At 35.7% G+C, this 17,436-nt stretch overlaps 5 protein-coding genes across 6 annotated transcripts; 3 read left to right on the top strand and 2 right to left on the bottom strand.

Moving 5' to 3' along the window:
- Window positions 1-2,767: 2,767 nt before the first annotated feature.
- LOC108850012 (QWRF motif-containing protein 7-like) lies at window positions 2,768-4,205 on the bottom strand. Its single transcript, XM_057007808.1, has 3 exons — window positions 3,481-4,205; window positions 3,137-3,373; window positions 2,768-2,972 (listed from the first exon to the last, which is right to left on the bottom strand). Exons 1-3 carry the CDS (start codon window positions 4,165-4,167, stop codon window positions 2,805-2,807), a joined length of 1,092 nt encoding a protein of 363 aa, XP_056863788.1. The 5' UTR covers window positions 4,168-4,205; the 3' UTR covers window positions 2,768-2,804.
- A 1,532-nt stretch (window positions 4,206-5,737) lies between these two features.
- Window positions 5,738-7,141, top strand: LOC108849215 (GLABROUS1 enhancer-binding protein-like). Its single transcript, XM_018622743.2, has one exon. The coding sequence runs from the start codon at window positions 5,859-5,861 to the stop codon at window positions 7,008-7,010; it is 1,152 nt and encodes a 383-aa protein (XP_018478245.2). The 5' UTR covers window positions 5,738-5,858; the 3' UTR covers window positions 7,011-7,141.
- Window positions 7,142-7,393: 252 nt separating this feature from the next.
- Window positions 7,394-7,869, bottom strand: LOC108852167 (uncharacterized). Its single transcript, XM_018625670.2, has one exon. The coding sequence runs from the start codon at window positions 7,742-7,744 to the stop codon at window positions 7,574-7,576; it is 171 nt and encodes a 56-aa protein (XP_018481172.1). The 5' UTR covers window positions 7,745-7,869; the 3' UTR covers window positions 7,394-7,573.
- A 332-nt stretch (window positions 7,870-8,201) lies between these two features.
- Window positions 8,202-11,988, top strand: LOC108848289 (E3 ubiquitin protein ligase RIN2). 2 transcript variants are annotated; one of them, XM_057009758.1, is made up of 14 exons: window positions 8,202-8,387; window positions 8,777-9,100; window positions 9,215-9,292; window positions 9,374-9,460; window positions 9,546-9,667; window positions 9,760-9,856; window positions 9,946-10,051; window positions 10,163-10,320; window positions 10,397-10,534; window positions 10,609-10,676; window positions 10,760-10,904; window positions 10,938-10,969; window positions 11,052-11,421; window positions 11,555-11,988. In XM_057009758.1, the coding sequence occupies exons 2-14, from the start codon at window positions 8,861-8,863 to the stop codon at window positions 11,609-11,611; spliced, it is 1,698 nt and encodes a 565-aa protein (XP_056865738.1). In that variant the 5' UTR covers window positions 8,202-8,387; window positions 8,777-8,860; the 3' UTR covers window positions 11,612-11,988. The 2 variants fall into 2 exon arrangements, with proteins under 2 accessions (XP_056865738.1, XP_018477112.1); XM_018621610.2 differs by having other exon boundaries at window positions 8,203-8,387; window positions 10,760-10,969.
- Window positions 11,989-15,430: 3,442 nt separating this feature from the next.
- On the top strand, window positions 15,431-16,190 carry LOC130510955 (pectinesterase inhibitor 4-like). The gene has a single exon (XM_057007693.1). The coding sequence runs from the start codon at window positions 15,485-15,487 to the stop codon at window positions 16,082-16,084; it is 600 nt and encodes a 199-aa protein (XP_056863673.1). The 5' UTR covers window positions 15,431-15,484; the 3' UTR covers window positions 16,085-16,190.
- The last annotated feature ends 1,246 nt before the right edge of the window (window positions 16,191-17,436 follow it).

Raw genomic sequence — 17,436 nt, 5'->3', positions numbered from 1 at the left:
CGGGAGAGAGAACGCCGACAGGATGTTGAGCATAAAGTCCCAATGAAGGTTGTCATAGGCCTTCATTAGATCAATCTGGAGACAACCTCGAGTCGTAGGACCCCTCTTGTGAAAGCCTGTCACCAACTCAGAAGCTAGAAGAACATTTTCACAAAGAAACCTCCCCTTTATGAACCCCACCTGATTATGCTGCACTACTTCAGGGACAAACAGCTTCAGCCTCTTCTTTATCAGTCTAGCGATAACCTTGTATATAGTAGAGCAGCAAGAGACCGGCCTGAACTTAGATAACTCATCTGCGCCGGTGATCTTGGGGATCAGAGCCACTGTAGTTGCATTGAACTTCCTCAATAGTCTGCCTGAGATGAAGAACTCCTTTACAGCCTGAGTAGCATCTTCCCCCACTATCTCCCAAGCCTCCAAAAAGAACTCAGCGGGAAACCCATCTGGACCGGGGGCCTTACACTTTGGCATCCTAAGAAACTCATGAACGTATACCTTCCTCACGTCTTTCTTGCCTCCCTTTTATGCACAATTTTTTTTGAACAAAACATAAGTTTATGTAGAAAGATAAGAAACTATGTTTAATGTGGCACTTTATGTGCTGCGGTCACAGTGATGCCATAATAAGTAAATAAAAGTTGTTATATATGTATGTATTTTTTGCTAACGTTTTTCTAAATGTCAAGTTTATATGTTTTTTCTTTTTTTTTTATAACCTGGAAGTGTCTGACGGACAAAACCAAACCGACTAGATATCTGTTCGTCGGCGCCAGATAGACCCAATTATTTACAATGAAAATTATATATCTATATTGCATAACCACACGTAACGTGTAAACCTGGGGAATTTGGTAGGTTTCAAACCTCGCCGTATCATTCGACCATGATTGTGTGATTAGATTGTTTTATCGCAACAAATATTTATAATCTTCCCATATGTGTTATGAACAAACTGTCACGATCGAAATTATTATTTCCATTAGATGATGATCAATAAAGTCCATCTTCTTGGTTTGGACTTTGGAGACAAAGAAAATCTACTCTAGTGAAATCAAACAAAATTTATAGAGTAAGAGGTTACCGAATACAATAAGTCCTTTCCTAGGAAACAAATATTAATTACGGAAGCTTATATATAGGCACATATTCACCTTCTCCATTAAACAAGAGATAGTTTTTGTTGCTGACCTTTCCTAGCAAAAATAGTACTCCCTCCGATTCTAAAAGATCCATATTCTAGAGAAAATTTCTGTTTTTAAAAAATCTATTTTTTTTGCATTTTCAATGGATGTTTTATTAAATAACCGTAAAATTCAAAAAACTTAATTATATTTATTGAATTTTTATTAGCTTAAAACTATGGAGAAAAAAACAATCAAAAAAACTATGCAAATTTAATATGTTTTTTTAATATCTATAAAAATCGTAGAATATAGACTTCTTAGAAACAGAGGAAATAATATATATATAGACATCCGTTCCCTGTTTAATTTCAATAAATGAAAAATCTTGGTTACTTTTATAACGGATACTGGCGTAGTCCACGGTGTGGTAGAATCAAACGCAAGCTTATTCATGCTCAAAGAGCTAAATAAAAAGGATAGAAAACAGCAATACCTCATACAAATTTACTTAGAAGCAATTCTAAAAGAGAGAGAAAATGCTTGTGATTGTCACCAAAAAATAAAGATTCGATTAACCTCATAATAAGGATTAGAAGAAAAAGGATTAGAAGAAAGCTTCTCTTAGTGGCAACCAATGTTACAAGACAAGTCACATAACAAGGAAACCACATTTCTTTGGGTTTCTAAATATTGCATTAGGATTCTTCTTTACCCACATAGACGTCATGCTGTTTTAACCTTTAACCAAGTCTTTGGTTCTCAATACTTCTTAGTTCTTATAAATACTTCTTATGAGGTGGTCCTTTGACCAAAAAAAAAATCTATGAGGTGGTCCAATACACAGTATCTGTAGCAGGATAATATTTGTGTCATTGTAATTTGTAACTAATAATGTAGTAATATTTTTTAGTCAAACTTAATATAGTAAGTTGTATATTAACTGGTCGTTTGTTACACGTCATACTAATTTTTTGTTTGTAAAATTGTTTTGCACGATGATCTTTTGTTACATTGTCTTTAGTTACATCTTTTTTGTATGTATAAATGATTGCTTCAACAAACAAGACCGGCTATTTCTAGAACAACCCGCACTTATGTGGTTGCATGTCTGAGGCAGAGTTAAGAAGACACAATTACCCCTCCGAAACCTACATAGACATGCCCTTCTTCTCAAACAACCAAAGATCTTTAGATCAAACATCGTCTAGATCTTTATAAAAGGTGGTAATTCTATTAAATTGTTTCATTATATTGACTAGAGTCACCAGTTTGCACAAAGTATAATGTTATTAACATTTAAGTATACACATCCCAATTTTTGAGTCACTAGAGAAACGCTATTATCAATGTTGCAAAGATTTTCTCTCTTCTTCAATCTTCTGGAGAACATGGACCTTTAAGCTACTCTCCTTCGCCTGTTGAAAACCAAAAATTCACCACTTAAGCTTTTAGAGCTTCAAAACCAAACCACTTCGGGCCGATTACTACTCCAGACACTCAAGTAATGGATTAAATCGGGCTAGTCAAACAAGATAATGAAAGAAAATTATATGATTTACCGCAAAGACAGGAAGAATGAAAAGGCTCTTCTCCAACTCTTCAAAATATGACAGCTCTTGTTTGAACATGCTGAGCAATTCTGTCATCTCATATAGGATTATTTCAACCTGCTGATATTTAATCACATAAACATTCTAAATCTAATTCCTTATTCAATATAAAATAGAAAAAAATCAGTAAATAAAGTGGAATTACTCGTGGGAGAAACTTGATGACCATGTCATCGATCTCATCTATGACTTCTATAGCTGTGACCATTTCTTCATGTATGGCTACCACATCTACCTGTAACTTACACACTATTATTTTTGTTCCTTTTTTATCAAAACGTACATTATTTTACCCTTGTTTTTTTTCTGAAACATATTTTACCCTTGTTAATTACAAAAATTTGTGATGTTATACAATTGCTTTAGTCAAAGAAAGAAAAGTAAACAAAACTATCTTACCGTTGCACCATGTAGGAGGGGTAAACGAACAGACAAAGCCTGCAGTTTTCCAGTTAGCTTGCTCAACGCTTCGAAGTTTTTTGCATCCAGCTTGGACCATTCATTTAGTAAAGGCATTTGGAGGCTCAGAACTTGACGTAGTTTGATTTCTTGACGTAGCCTTTGAACTTCTAGTAAATTTTCGACTACGTAGTTCCTCAGTTTGTATATTCTAAGCCAAACCCAAAACAATTGATCCTGAAATAATTACACAAAAAAAATTATTAGTCAAATGCATATATACATGCATTTTGATTTTTGAATTTTTGATTATACATTCACAAATGATAGTAACAGTTTTGTACCTCAACGTTGACCTTAAGGTTAGCCATAGTAGCTTCTGTTCTTGCATTAATAAACCTTAACTGAATTAATCTATTGTGGAGAAGCCTAAACCGGTGATACTCCTCCTCTTGAACCGGAGATATTTTCTTCTGTGCCTTAAAGTATTTCAAAACTCCTGCCACGGCTCCACGGCCACTGCTTCTCATCTTGGCCGCGCTTACCGGTGATTCCGGGGGCGTGTGGCACATTGAAGTCGCCGGAGATGAACTAGACAAAGAATTTTTCATTGTCGAATCAGCTCTCCCTGAGGACAATGCCCACGCCGATGGTGAGCTAGCTCCCGGTTTTACACCTTTCCCAGAAGCGTTATTACGAGGACTAGCACGCTCACGTTGCTCCAAGTACCGAGCAAAGGCCTCTCTGCTTCTACCGTTGTTCACCTCGTGAGATCTTGACTCGCTGTTTCTCGCCGGGGTCATCTCTCTTGATTTCGGGTTGGGTCTGGAAGATCTCGTTGTGGATTGTGATCTGCTTATCATCACACGTTTGCTTGTATTGGAAGGAGAGGAGGAAGTAGATGATGAACCAGAAGACGAGACTGACGCATTTAAAGATACCGGAAGAGATATCGAGGAGGTTGCACTCCGGCTCCGGTTAATATTCGGTGACGGAGGCCCAACTTTGCGACTAGTGGTGGTGGTTACCATTTTCTTTGGTAAAGTTCTTTTTTGCAGCTGATTGATCATGAAAGACTTCTATTAAAGCCGGACTATATGCATTGGATTGTACAAAGTTATGACATATAACACATTATTAGGGTTTGTAATAACTCTTCGTAGGAGTTGACAGCACGTTAGAGCATTTTGTTAGAGGCAGGTAAGAACACTTATGCATGTAAGTAGGTCTAGTCTACTATAATATATGTATACGAAGGTCAGCTTAGCTAGAGGCACGTCTTCATCTGATTATTTTTCTAGCTCTATGTGTTTTGCAGTCAAATTACACGGGACGACCTTGAAATTTATCGATTGTCTTTATTATTATATGTGGTTGTTGTATTTTGATTAACTAAACAACATGGTGGTTAAATAAAATAGAAACATAAACGTCCAATCGAAAATACCCCCAAATGTATCTAGTCTAAATTGAATATATCAAACCTTTAGTAGAGTCAAACTCTACAAAAAAAAAACAAACAACTTCAAACTAGATCTTAACCTCGATGAATACCAATCTACCGGCACCAATATCCAAATAATTTTTGCTCTTATAATAAAAACACATTCTCTTTCTGAATATAACTTTTCCACGTCCCGTGGTTGGTAGCTGCCTACTACTGCTAGCCACCGTCCCGCCAACGCTAGTTGTTATTATTAATAATTGTAATGTGGATATCGTTAGAGATTTTTAAAAAGTAATCGTAAAATTCATCATTAGCCTATTCAGAACTATGATTGTGTAAGATGACACTCCACCAAGTCAGGTGGAGTCAATAGTTGTTCCCTGATTCTGAAGCTTAATTTATTTAGGGACTCATTTATTTATGTATGGTTAAGAAATGAAAATCTGATAGTATATCTTGTATATTTTTTTTTTCCGTCAGATAATATTAATTCGAAAGAGGAATACATGGTTTGATACATAAGCTAATTCACAGCAACAAGAGTCCATGGACAGGCAACTAAATCCCACACAGGGGAAGCTTTAGACACGCCAATACAACTCCACAACTAATTTAAGAAAAATTCAATATCACTTACAATGAACCTAGCACACCAAACTTGCAGCAAACCAACAACTCAAGATGCTTATGAACGAGAGTTATCGTTGTCGCTCATGACATCGGCACACCGAACGATAACCTCAACCTCTAACGGCACCATACTGAGAGCACTCCTCTCCTCACTAACGAACCCAGACTTTATAACCCGGCAAGATCGAATCATTCTAGGGTCACACTTCTTCCGGATACGGCAGCGACGCACTCTATGCGACCACACTACGCCTAGATAAAAGCCTTCCACACAACACTCCATTCTCATTAGAACTGGAGAAAACGAGGTCAATCCCACCGAAACAAATCGACGGGAAAACCCTTAGGTGGACTTTTTTTTTTTCAAAAAAAAACTCTTAGGTGGATCATTAGAACAAATCAGCGTGACTGGTTCCATAGGACCCGTTATTAAAAGGTTACGGTTGGTCACATGGGCCTTGGGCCTTGGGCGAAGCCGACAAGATCCAACAAATGTAGCTTTTTTTTAACCAAATCCTAACGAAACCTAAACTCTCAAGTCTTAACAAACCTAAAAGCAACGAACGGCGACAGGGAAAGAGAACAAAGAAGTTAATATTTCAGACCACAGATCTTTGTCTCTTCTCTCTCTACTACTTTTGTTCGATGGCACCGAAGCAGGCGGACAAGATCGAGAACCCTCCTGTTGCCTCTTCCAGTGAAGAAGAAGAAGAAGAGTCTGGTTCATCAGGAGAAGAATCCGACTCTTCCGATGAAGAAGCTGGAGATGTCCAGTCCAAACTCACTCAGAAACCTGCTCCTCCTCCTCCTGCTTCTGCTACCAAGAAGTCTGAATCCGACTCCGAAGAAGGCGAAACCGAATCAGAATCCGACTCCGACTCCGAGCCTGCGACCAAGACTAAGCCTCTCAACACTGTCGCGACCAAACCGATCCCACCGGAGAGCTCCACGGCAGCGAAGCGTTCTCTGAAGCAAGCAGATAACAACAACGAGCCTAAGAAGAAGGCAAAGACATCATCAACCACCGAGCAAGTGAAGAAGAAGAAGCCAACAACAACGAAAGATGAAGATGTCAAGAAGAAGATATCGGGAGAAGAAGCCAAGAAGATGTTGTTTCAGAGGCTGTTCAGCGAGACAGACGAGATCGCGATGCTTCAAGGCTTTCTAGACTTCACTTCCACCAAAGGAGACCCTTACGAGAACATGGACGCCTTCTGCGATTACGTCAAGACCTTGATCGACTTCAACGCTTCCAAGGCTCAGATCGTTACCAAGCTCCAGAGGTGTAAGAAGAAGTTTGCGAATATAGTCAAGAACGCCCTCAAGAAAGGAAAGACTGAAGACAAGATCACGTGCGCTAAGGATCTCGACCAGAAGGCCTTCGAGTTGTCGAGGAAGATTTGGGGAAGTGACGGTGTGCTTCCTGCTAAACCGAGGAAGAAGAAGTTGTCGAAAGAGGATGAGTTGGTTTCGACAACGCCCAAGAAAGAAGTAGTAGAGGTGAAAAAAACACAGAAGGTGGTGAATGCTGTTGTTGTGGACACTCATCATCTCTCGGAGAGTAGAGAGATGGGGCTGTTCTTCAAGAAGGAGAACGTGAGTGTTTTGGGTTTGGATGAGTCTACAGTGAGTGGGGTTTGGGATAGGGTTGAGGATGGAGGGAAGAAGAGGGAGATGGAGGAGAAGCTGAAGAAGCTAAGGGCTAAGCAGATGGAGCTGTGTTTGCAGAGAACTGCGCTCGTGGACTACACTGCAAAGATTATATTCAAAAACAATGCACCCTCCACCTCTTCATGATTTGATTAGTTACATTACATTGATGGTTTGTTTCAAGTTTTTTAGTCAGTAATGTTCTTTATGCCCCCTTATGTTGGTTGGATGCTTGATTTGGGTATTAAGACCCTTATATGAAATGAGTATTTTTATTCCTCTTGTTGTATGCTTTTTGTTCTAATAGTTTCTGATCTAAGGAATCAGATCTCACCAGAGCAAAACCAATACTCATCATACACATTGTGATATGTTAAAACTTGTATGTTGGTAGAGTACTGCATAGTTAAGAGGGAAAACTCACATACTGTTTCTTTGACAGTTTAATGACTAGGGAGAGATGTATGTACTCATCTACTGATTAATTAATGATCAAAAGCTTCAAAACCAAACAGCAAAGAAGAAAATGGTGATTAAACTGATCAATCAGCTGAAAACTTCAGCAATCTGATAATATAAAAAAAAAAGGAATTTTCAGTTTTAATGTCGAATATAACTTAATCTACAATCCCAAGCACAAAAAAAAAATTAAAAACATTTAACAAGGAGGATGAGATAATCGCCGGGAGAAGCGTGAAAGTGGGAATGAGTCAGACGTCGTCTCTGCTCTTGGGTTTGCGATACTTCTCCTCCATATTCTTCACCGTGGCGGCAGCGCAACGGCCGAGGGTCTTGATGTTAGGAACGTTGTAGTTCTGAGCGATGTAGATCCCGCACACTGTTCCCGTCAGGAATGTGAAGCTGCTCCTTATTATCCCCATCTTCTTCTTATTCTTCTCCTCCGATTAACTTACGTGAGCTGGACTACCTAGATCGGGAAAAAAAAAAGAAATAGGGTTTTTGAATTGGCTTTGATCGGAGATTGGCGTGGGGAAGAAGATCTTGAGACTTCTCTGCGACATAAAAGAATCGATCATCAATAAATGGGCCTGTAGAGTTGTCGGCCCAAACTTAGTTTTTACTTATTAGGGGTCTCGTTTGGTTATTATTAATTCGTAAACTATAGAAACCTTGACGCCCAAAAAAATCAGATTAATTGGGTCAAATTCAAATCTGCTCAGGTGTCAAATCAGATTTATATGATTTCTTAAGAAAAATAAAATAAATTATCTTCGCTTAGCAATTAACACACGTTAACAATAATAATGTTGAAAAAAAGAGCTATTGGTTTCACCAAAACCGTATATAGATGATTAAATCTTTTTCTTATTTAATGTTCTAATAACTTCGAATGTTGAAAAGTGAAAATTAAAACCCAAAAAGGTCAGTGTTGACCGTATTGCTTTTTTTTTTGTAATAATACTTTTTGTTTCTGTAAGAAGAGAGATTGATTTTTGTTTCTGTAAGAAGAAGGAGATAGAGATGCAGAGAGTCCTGTGCTAAAGAGAATATCCAACCGACCAGGTTTTTGTGCTGATTCGATGGATTTTTGTATTAATATGATCTCTTGCTTGCTTGCTTTCTGCATTGAATCTTCCCCAGCTCCTCCTTTCATGTCTCTGTGTTCTTCAATTTTCTCCAGTTTCTTCGATTTCTTTTTATATATATATATATTGAAATTGATGTTTCTTGGTGGGTTTCGATGTGGGATCATGTCTTTTTCTCTCTTCTCTAGAGCTTTTATGCATCTCATTTGCTCTACAATTCTGAAAGAGTTCATTTTTATTGGTTTTCAGCTCAATTTTTCTGCAAAAGTTTCTCTCTTTCTGATGCAAATGTCAATTTAGTTTTTTTTATTAAGTTGTTTTTTTTTTTGTGATACTGATGTGAGATCATGTTGTTGCTTGCTGCAGATGGCATCATCATGCTAATATGATTAGATTGAGTTTCTGGTGGGGACTAAGTTTTAAGTGGCGAAGCTGTCATCATAGTTCCTAATGGGGGTGAGGTACTTGCAGTTCTCCGTCGCATCAACAGCTCTGAGCTTTGCGGGGCTTCAAGTCTGGACAGAGCTGTCTCTGGATAGACTTAGAGCAGATGGGCTGATAATTTCCAAGAACATTTCTTTAGGAGACTCGAGGCATGCGCTTGAGCTGCTTTTGGGTTCTTACTTTACAATCGCGTTGCTCACAAATTTTGTGCTCAATGTCTATATTCTTCTGCTACTTTCTCTCAAGGTAAGAGTGTATCACTTTCAATGCGTACGGATTGTTTAAATTGTTTTCTGGTAATGGTCTTTTGTTATTTTTTGTGTTATTAGTAATAATCTCTTTTAAGCTGTCTTTTTGCAGACACTATTTTTTGGAGAGTTATATGGCGTTGAAACTAAAAAGTTGGTGGAGCGACTTGCCAATTACATCATTTACAAGGTAGCTCTTCTTCCTTTTTTTATTGAAAAGTAACCTACATTCTGTATGCATATACCTATATGTATTCTCATTTCGTTGTAGGGTATATTTCTACCGCTGGTGATTCCAGCAACAATATTTCAGGGTGTACTGTGGACAGTTTGGCTTACTGTTGTATGCACTCTAAAGGTATGGTAGAAAACATTTGGCATTCTTGGTTTCCGATAACCAAAATTTCTGAATCATATTCTCCTAATGTTGAATCATTTAATAGATGTTTCAAGCTTTGGCTAGAGACCGGCTTGAGCGATTGAATGCATCTCCTTCTTCTACACCGTGGACATACTTCCGTGTGTATTCAGTTCTGTTCTTGGTTCTCTCTGTTGATACGTTGTGGTATTTCATAAATCTTGTGGTATATTTATTGTCAAATATATTTATGTCTGAATGCTAATTTAAAGTAATACTTTTTTCCTCCTATTTTGCAGGATAAAGCTTTCCCTTATGACATACAGTAGAACTGGCTCTTCTCTGTATCTGTTGTTACTTTTTGAGCCATGCAGTATAGCTTTTGAGACCTTGCAGGTACTTTACTTAAGTAGTAATACTAGTTGTCTTCTTTGTCCTACTTGTTGTCTTAACAAAATATGGAGCTGATCGGATTCCTTTTGCAGGCGCTGTTAATTCATGGGTTTCAACTGCTTGACATGTGGATTACCCACTTAGCAGTGAAGAACTCGGACTGCCAAAGATCTAAGTTTCTTGATTCCATGACAGCAGGTCTTTTTTTTTTTTTCTGATGTTATTTATACATTGTTTTTTTATGCTAAACCGGGAATGCATTTCCATGGACATCTCAAGTTAAAAACTCTTACCTGTTTTTTTGGATAGGCTCACTGTTGGAATGGAAAGGCCTCCTCAACCGAAACCTAGGTTTCTTTCTGGACATGGCTACTTCGGTAATGGCGCTAGGTCACTACTTGCACATCTGGTGGCTGCATGGCCTTTCCTTTCATCTAGTGGATGCAGTTTTGTTTCTCAACATACGCGTAAGTAAGCACTAAGGCACATCATCCAACTGTTGAATCTCTTACCTGTTTTTTTTTTATTTGGTTGGTTTGGCAGGCATTGCTCAGTGCAATTTTGAAGCGAATGAAAGGATACATTAAACTGAGAATCGCTCTGGGCTCACTCCATGCAGCTCTTCCTGATGCAACTTCTGAAGAGCTACGCGCATATGATGATGAATGTGCTATATGCCGGGTATGCTTTTGGCTGTTAGAGTTATTAAAATATAAACCTTTTCAATGCCTCAAAACTCTTGGATGCATTATCAGGAACCTATGGCGAAAGCTAAAAGGCTTCACTGCAACCACCTTTTCCATCTTGGATGCCTCCGATCCTGGTGCGCTTACTGACAGCCTCGAGTATTTTATGACTGAAACTACTGATCATGATGATGATGGTTTGATGCTTTGATGCTGGCAGGTTGGATCAAGGTCTTAATGAGGTTTACTCTTGTCCTACATGTCGTAAACCTCTTTTTGTTGAAACTGAGGTGAACACTCGCTCAGTGGAAGTCTCAAGTGATGAGCAGTTAGCCCGTCAGCTTCAAAGACAAAACATTCCTGAGCATCCACTAGCCACTGGATTGTTTCCTGCCGAGATGCCAAACTCCATTGAAAGTGATCCTTCAAGGTTCAGTTAATTATTTGATTACAACTTCAAATTTAAAACAAATATTCAAACTATCTTGGATTTGTTGGATTTTACAAAACAGGAACTTAGGATTGGATCCAAGCTGGCTACAGACATGGTCAAGTCAGGGTGTTGATGTCGCTGGTCCCTCTACAGCGTCTAGGTCCGTTGGACTGGGACGGGTTCAGATGATGATGAGGCATCTTGCTTCTGTTGGAGAAAGTTATGCGCAAACTGCACTTGAGGATGCTGCTTGGAGTCTATGGCCTATGAACCCTTCACAAGCATCCACTTCTTCTACAACCATACCTCTAGGTACTGGTGGAAGGACAGGTGGTCTGCATTTGAGAAATGTATCAAGTGGGGCGAATGAAAGCTTGGCAAATATACTAGCTATGGCCGAGACAGTGAGGGATGTCATGCCACATGTGCCAGATGAAATTATCTTCCAGGTAACTTTTAAGTGCATATTGGGTACTCTCTATGATTGATCCTTAAGTGATGAATGTTGTTACCAAATTGTTAAAGTTCTAAGATTCTCGCCACTTGATACTTTGAACATGTTGGGTTTCAAAATTTTTGCAGGACTTGCAGAGAACAAACTCTGTTTCTGTTACAGTGAACAATCTTCTCCAGATGTGATGATAGTTTGTGTAAAAATACTGAGCACTTGCTGCAATCTTGTTCCAACCCTAAGTATAGATTAATGGTTCGGGACACATATACTTTAAGTTTACACACCACCAAACTTCCCAAGCTTCACCGGCTGTAAATAGAAGGCGTTGTGCATATAGAGAAGAAGAGGCTCTAGTGTATAGCTTCTGTTCATTGCCCTACTGCGGAAAATAAAGTTTGTATATTTACACAAGGTGCTATACCCTGGAGATATCTTGTAGCAATCTTGATCTTGGATCCATTCTCGAGTGGTACTGACCATTCTATGCTGCTAGGACTCCTGTATAAGAATTTGTAATTTACAACAAAATGAAGTTAATTATAGAGTCTATACTGTTTATTGATCCAATAGCTTGTTATGTAGTATATCATCGAAAATGTGTAAACTCATTTTTTGGTCTAAAAACTTAGACATATCCTCATTCCATACAGGCTAGTTTTGATTAACTTTAATCTGCATGTTTTGAGGTTAGTTGCGTGTTAAGAAACCCCAGGCTTTTTTGAGCCACCCAAGGTGACTTTAGTATGACTTGTACGACATAGAAGACAACATCCATGTCGTCACATCATTGTTGAGAGAGGCAGGACTATGAAGGTAATTAAGTAAATAGATGCCTTAAAGGTATCATCGATCATGATAGGAATTTAGGATATGTTTATTGCAAGGTTTTTATGGTGGAGGTTTAATTTTTAACTAAGAAAAACTAATAACTGTCTGTCTATTAAATATACCCTAGAAAACATTCTCTCGATAGAAGGAACTGATATCGCAATGATCAAACCTTAATTTGTCACTAGTAATGCAATAAGAGAAAAAAACTTCTACTCTTCAAAAAAGTCACATCTATTCTATAGGCTTTCTAAATTGAGTTATTTCCTTTCTAAACCTTAATTGCTTTTAAGTTGTTTAATTTATATATTGGAAATGATTAAACAAACTATGTGCAAATTCCAGCAAATATAATAAATCATGCATGGAGATCAATTCGAATATCATTTCCCGTACAAAAAAATGATACGTTGATCTATCTTGCTTAATAATTACAGAAGATCTCTTTCACGTCCATATTACATGGCCATCAGCATATATGATTCATATCCCATCACGTGTCACCTTGCTTAAACACCGGAATAAAGTTTGTATTCATCTTTCTAATTTTATTTGGACACCAAAAGAAAAGCTTCTTGATTGTTAATTTGGTATTAGTTAGAGACTCCAGGGTTTGCAAATTATTATAAAGTTATAAACGTCTACACTACAAACAGTGCCGGACTAACTTTTTATAATGCCCCAATCCAAAATTTTTAATTATACCTTTATATAAATTTTATCAAAATCACAAAACAGTATCAAAAACAACTTAAATTTTTATTAGAAAAAGAAATCAAAGTCCATAGTTTATTTATAAAAAAGTGGTGATATTAAGAACACTTATCGTCGAAATATAGATTTTCTTACATTTTTTTCTTACAAAATTATCAATTACAGTTATAGAATCAAGTATTTCAACCATTTTCGTTTCAATTGATATAATAACTAACATTCAGTTGTGGTAATCGTTACCAGAATGTTTAACAATATGCGTTAAGAAATTTCTATATTTTGATAACAATCCTCTTTTTTTTTCAAGATATCGAACATTTCAATAGGTTTTCAAACTTTTTTGGGTATTGATTTTCGAAGAATCTTTACTTCCATAAAAAACCATAACAGTTATATCTGAATGCGTACCACTCATTAAAAAAGGTTCCAAATTCAAAATTAATACTATCAACTAGATCTTGACCCGCGCTTTAGAAGCGCGGAATATTTTACGATGAAATTTTTTACTAATAATTTAAAAAATATTTTGGTAACTTTTAAAGAGTATGTATCTAAAATATTTTTGCATTTAAATCAATGTTTTTAAATTCAACCCGATTGTGATTATACCGGTTAATCCGGAGATCTAACAATTCAATCTAGGTTTTTAAAATATTCATATTAAAAGATCACTAAAACCCGAGACTAATCGATTGAACTAATGGATGACCAATATGTAATCTAATTTGATTTAAATTGTAATAGTTTCATAATTTGTAATCTTATAATCCAAATTTTAAAGTTCATTATTTGCAATTTATGAAATTATGACGTTTCTAAAAAAATTTAAAGAGAAAATTATGGATATAAAATTACTAAGATTAATTATTGTATTGTTTGGAAACATTGATAGTAGTATATAAAATATATTGTTTGGAAACATTGATAGTAGTATAAAGAAATAAGTATATTGTTTGAAAACATGGATAGTAGTATAAAGAAAGGAACATTAGTGATTTAATGTAGGTTTAACTATAAAGTATAAAAGTGTATTTAATTTAAAAACTTACAAAATAAATGTTAGATCTAACAAAATGTTTCTGTTTTAATAAGATAGATGTATCATCACTTGCATTTGTTACTTTGAAAAGCAAAAAAAAAAAATCCAAAAGTTTTTTCATGTCATTGGAATTATTCAAATTTGGATTCAAGGGAAGTAGAACTTGATTCATGAGTGTATTGAAGTAATCAATCTTGAAGATATCTTTACAAAAATTTATTCATTTATAAATGCTAATAATATTTTTTTTCAAAAAATATGTCCCATTAATTTAGATGCCTTAATCCACGGCTTGGGAGAATAAACGAGACTGACATACATATATGTGGTTATAAAGTTATAAGGTCATTCGCTTTAAGTATTTCAAAGAAAAAGTTTCATAGAAAAATAATAATGTTTTATTACGAGTTTCATGATACATGAGTCTTTCAAATTTTCTTATTAAAATATTAAAATTTGGTAAAAGATTTTTTTTGATAGACTTCTAATATAGATGCCCTAAATGATCTTGGTAGTAACTGAACAAACAGAATCAGATGTCACATGGGTCGAATAATAAACTAAAATGACACAAGAACTAACTTTCTTAAATTTTCTTAAGCGTATTATATGGTTACCGTTCGAACAAAAATTAATAGCTTATTTATGATTGGTGACTGGTGATATATTATAATTATAGTGCGAATCATCTATCTTATTAAAACAGAAACATTATGTTGGACCTAACATTTATTTTGTAAGTTTTTAAATTAAATATTTTTATACTTTATAATTAAACCTACATTAAATTATTAATGTTCCTTTCTTTATACTATTATCCATGTTTTCAAACAATATACTTATTTCTTTATACTACTATCAATGTTTCCAAACAATATATTTTTTATACTACTATCAATGTTTCCAAACAATACAATAATTAATCTTAGTTATTTTATATCTATCATTTCTCTTTAAAATTTTGTAGAAACGTCATAATTTTATAAATTGCAAAATAATAAACTTTAAAATTTGGATTATAAGATTACAAATTATGAAACTATTATTATTTAAATCAAATTAGATTACATATCGGTCATCCAACAGTTCAATCGGTTAGTCTCGGATTTTAATGATTTTTTTAATATAAATATTTTAAAAACTTAAATTGAATTGTTAGATCTCCGGATTAACCGGTATAATCACAATCGGGTTGAATTAAAAACACTGATTTAAATGCAAAAATATTCTAAACACACTCTTTAAAATTACCAAAATATTTGTTATATTATTAGTGAAATTTTTCATCGTAAAATATTTCGCGCTTCCAAGCGCGGGTCAAAATCTAGTTTCCTTTATAATTGAAATACAATCGTAATCCAATATGTGTTGCGTATATAAATATACAACATACTGCATAGTTTCATAATTCACCAAAGTTTGCATTTGTATTCTCTCTCAGACCCGAAAGAAGAACAACACCCCTAAAGTGACAAACATGTTGCGTTTCGTCATACTCTCTCTAACTCTAGTTACCCTCATCAACTCATCAAACATCCCTAAAACAGCAGCAACTCCACCCACCACATACCAAAACTACGAAACGTTCGTAAAAACCGCATGCAACTCAACAACATATCCTACAATGTGCTACAACTCATTGTCCTCCTACTCCTCCACCATCAAAGCCGACCCAATCAAACTCTGCACAACGTCCCTCAGCGTCAACCTCAAATACGCCAAAAACGCCACGTTAGTCGTCTCTAACCTTCTCAAAAACGCCAAATTCACCTCCAGCCCTGAGGTCCCGGTCCTCAAGGACTGCGTGGAGGAGATGAAGGACACCGTCGACGAGCTCAAGCAAGCAATGGCCGAGTTGAAGAATCTCAACGGCGGAGGTATCTCAAAGAAGGAGCATCTAAAGAACGTGAATACGTGGGTGAGTGCGGCGTTGACAGACGATACTACTTGTACGGACGAGTTTGATGAAGGGGAAGTGAATGAGGAGACGAAGAAGAAGGTGGAGAAGGCTGTTTCCGAACTTTCAAAGACTACAAGCAATACTTTGGCCCTTATTACCAATTATCTACGTTTCTAAATTGAACGTTATATTCAACTTCATCTCTTTGCATGTGCATGTGTACGCTTTCGTTTCCTTTCTATGTCATATATATATTGGCAATCAAATAAATTCCAAAATTTCCGCATTGTATTACTAAACATGTATTTTTCTTTTCACATTGTGCATTCGAAGTACCAATACATTCAAGAAAATTAGAATTTTATATGTTTTGCACTTTTGGTTTCATTCGTGTATTCACAAACGTAATTTATATGGCACTCTCAAAAATATATGTTTAAACTTTTGGGTAACATAAAAAAAAAAAACTTTTGGGTAACATCCTGATTGGTACTTTATTCGTCTCTTCTATCGTTCCAAGCTTCCATCTACGGGTTCTTAAACGCGTGCTGTCCGTTATTGGTCTAGACAGAACCTATCCGAAGAGCAAGTACTTAGGTACATTGCTTCTCGCGACCGGGTTCGATGGAGACGGCGCTTTGTTTCCTTTAGCGTTTGAGATTGTAGACGAAGAGAGCGATGAGAATTGGATGTGGTTCTTGTGCGAGCTGCACAACCTTCTCGAGACCAACACCGAGAACATGCCGAGGCTGACCATATAAAAGAACAGCTACTTGTTTGTTATTTATTTACTTCTCTCCATTCATATTTGTATGCTCAGCTGTAGCAGTATTATATGCATAATAAACTCTTCTGTTTTTCGTTTTAATAAGAAACTAGATCTTGACCCGCGCTTTAGAAGCGCGAAATATTTTACGATGAAAAATTTCATTAATAACTTAATAAATATTTTGGTAATTTTTACAGAGTGTATTTAAAATAGTTTTGCATTTAAATCAGTATTTTTAAATTCAACCCGATTGTGATTATACCGGTTAACCCGGAGATATGACAATTCAATTTAGGTTTCTAAAATATTCATATTAAAAAAATTACTAAAACCCGAGACTAACCGATTGAACTGATGGATGACCGATATGTAATTTAATTTGATTTAAATTGTAATAGTTTCATAATTTGTAACTTATAATCCAAATTTTAAAGTTTATTATTTTGCAATTTATGAAATTATGACGTTTCTACAAAATTTTAAAGAAAAAATGATAGATATAAAATAAGTAATATTAATTATTGTATTGTTTGGAAACATTGATAGTAGTATAAAAATATACTGTTTGAAAACATTGATAGTAGTATAAAGAAATAAGTATATTGTTTGGAAACATGAATATAGTAGTATAAAGAAAGGAACATTAGTGATTTAATTTAAGTTTAACTATAAAGTATAAAGGTATATTTAATTTAAAAACTTACCAAATAAATGTTAGGTCCAATAGAATAGTTCTGTTTTAGATGAGATCATATATTTG

The sequence above is a fragment of the Raphanus sativus genome, chromosome 4 (genome assembly GCF_000801105.2).
Source record: "Raphanus sativus cultivar WK10039 chromosome 4, ASM80110v3, whole genome shotgun sequence".
Classification (NCBI taxonomy): domain Eukaryota; kingdom Viridiplantae; phylum Streptophyta; class Magnoliopsida; order Brassicales; family Brassicaceae; genus Raphanus; species Raphanus sativus.
Note: the sequence above shows the minus strand (reverse complement) of the source record. Positions and strands in the feature narration are given on the sequence as shown.

Excerpts from the sequence above, each read along its gene's own strand:
- LOC130510955 (XM_057007693.1), top strand. The coding sequence starts at position 15,485 with ATGTTGCGTTTCGTCATACTCTCTCTAACTCTAGTTACCCTCATCAAC.
- LOC108848289 (XM_018621610.2), top strand. The coding sequence starts at position 8,861 with ATGGGGGTGAGGTACTTGCAGTTCTCCGTCGCATCAACAGCTCTGAGC. Across the intron at positions 9,461-9,545 it reads CTGTTGTATGCACTCTAAAG|ATGTTTCAAGCTTTGGCTAG; the intron begins GTATGGTAGAAA and ends ATCATTTAATAG. Across the intron at positions 9,857-9,945 it reads TAGCTTTTGAGACCTTGCAG|GCGCTGTTAATTCATGGGTT; the intron begins GTACTTTACTTA and ends TTCCTTTTGCAG.
- LOC108850012 (XM_057007808.1), bottom strand. The coding sequence starts at position 4,167 with ATGGTAACCACCACCACTAGTCGCAAAGTTGGGCCTCCGTCACCGAAT. Across the intron at positions 3,374-3,480 it reads ACCTTAAGGTCAACGTTGAG|GATCAATTGTTTTGGGTTTG; the intron begins GTACAAAACTGT and ends TAATTATTTCAG. Across the intron at positions 2,973-3,136 it reads CCCTCCTACATGGTGCAACG|GTAGATGTGGTAGCCATACA; the intron begins GTAAGATAGTTT and ends TGTAAGTTACAG.
- LOC108852167 (XM_018625670.2), bottom strand. The coding sequence starts at position 7,744 with ATGGGGATAATAAGGAGCAGCTTCACATTCCTGACGGGAACAGTGTGC.
- LOC108849215 (XM_018622743.2), top strand. The coding sequence starts at position 5,859 with ATGGCACCGAAGCAGGCGGACAAGATCGAGAACCCTCCTGTTGCCTCT.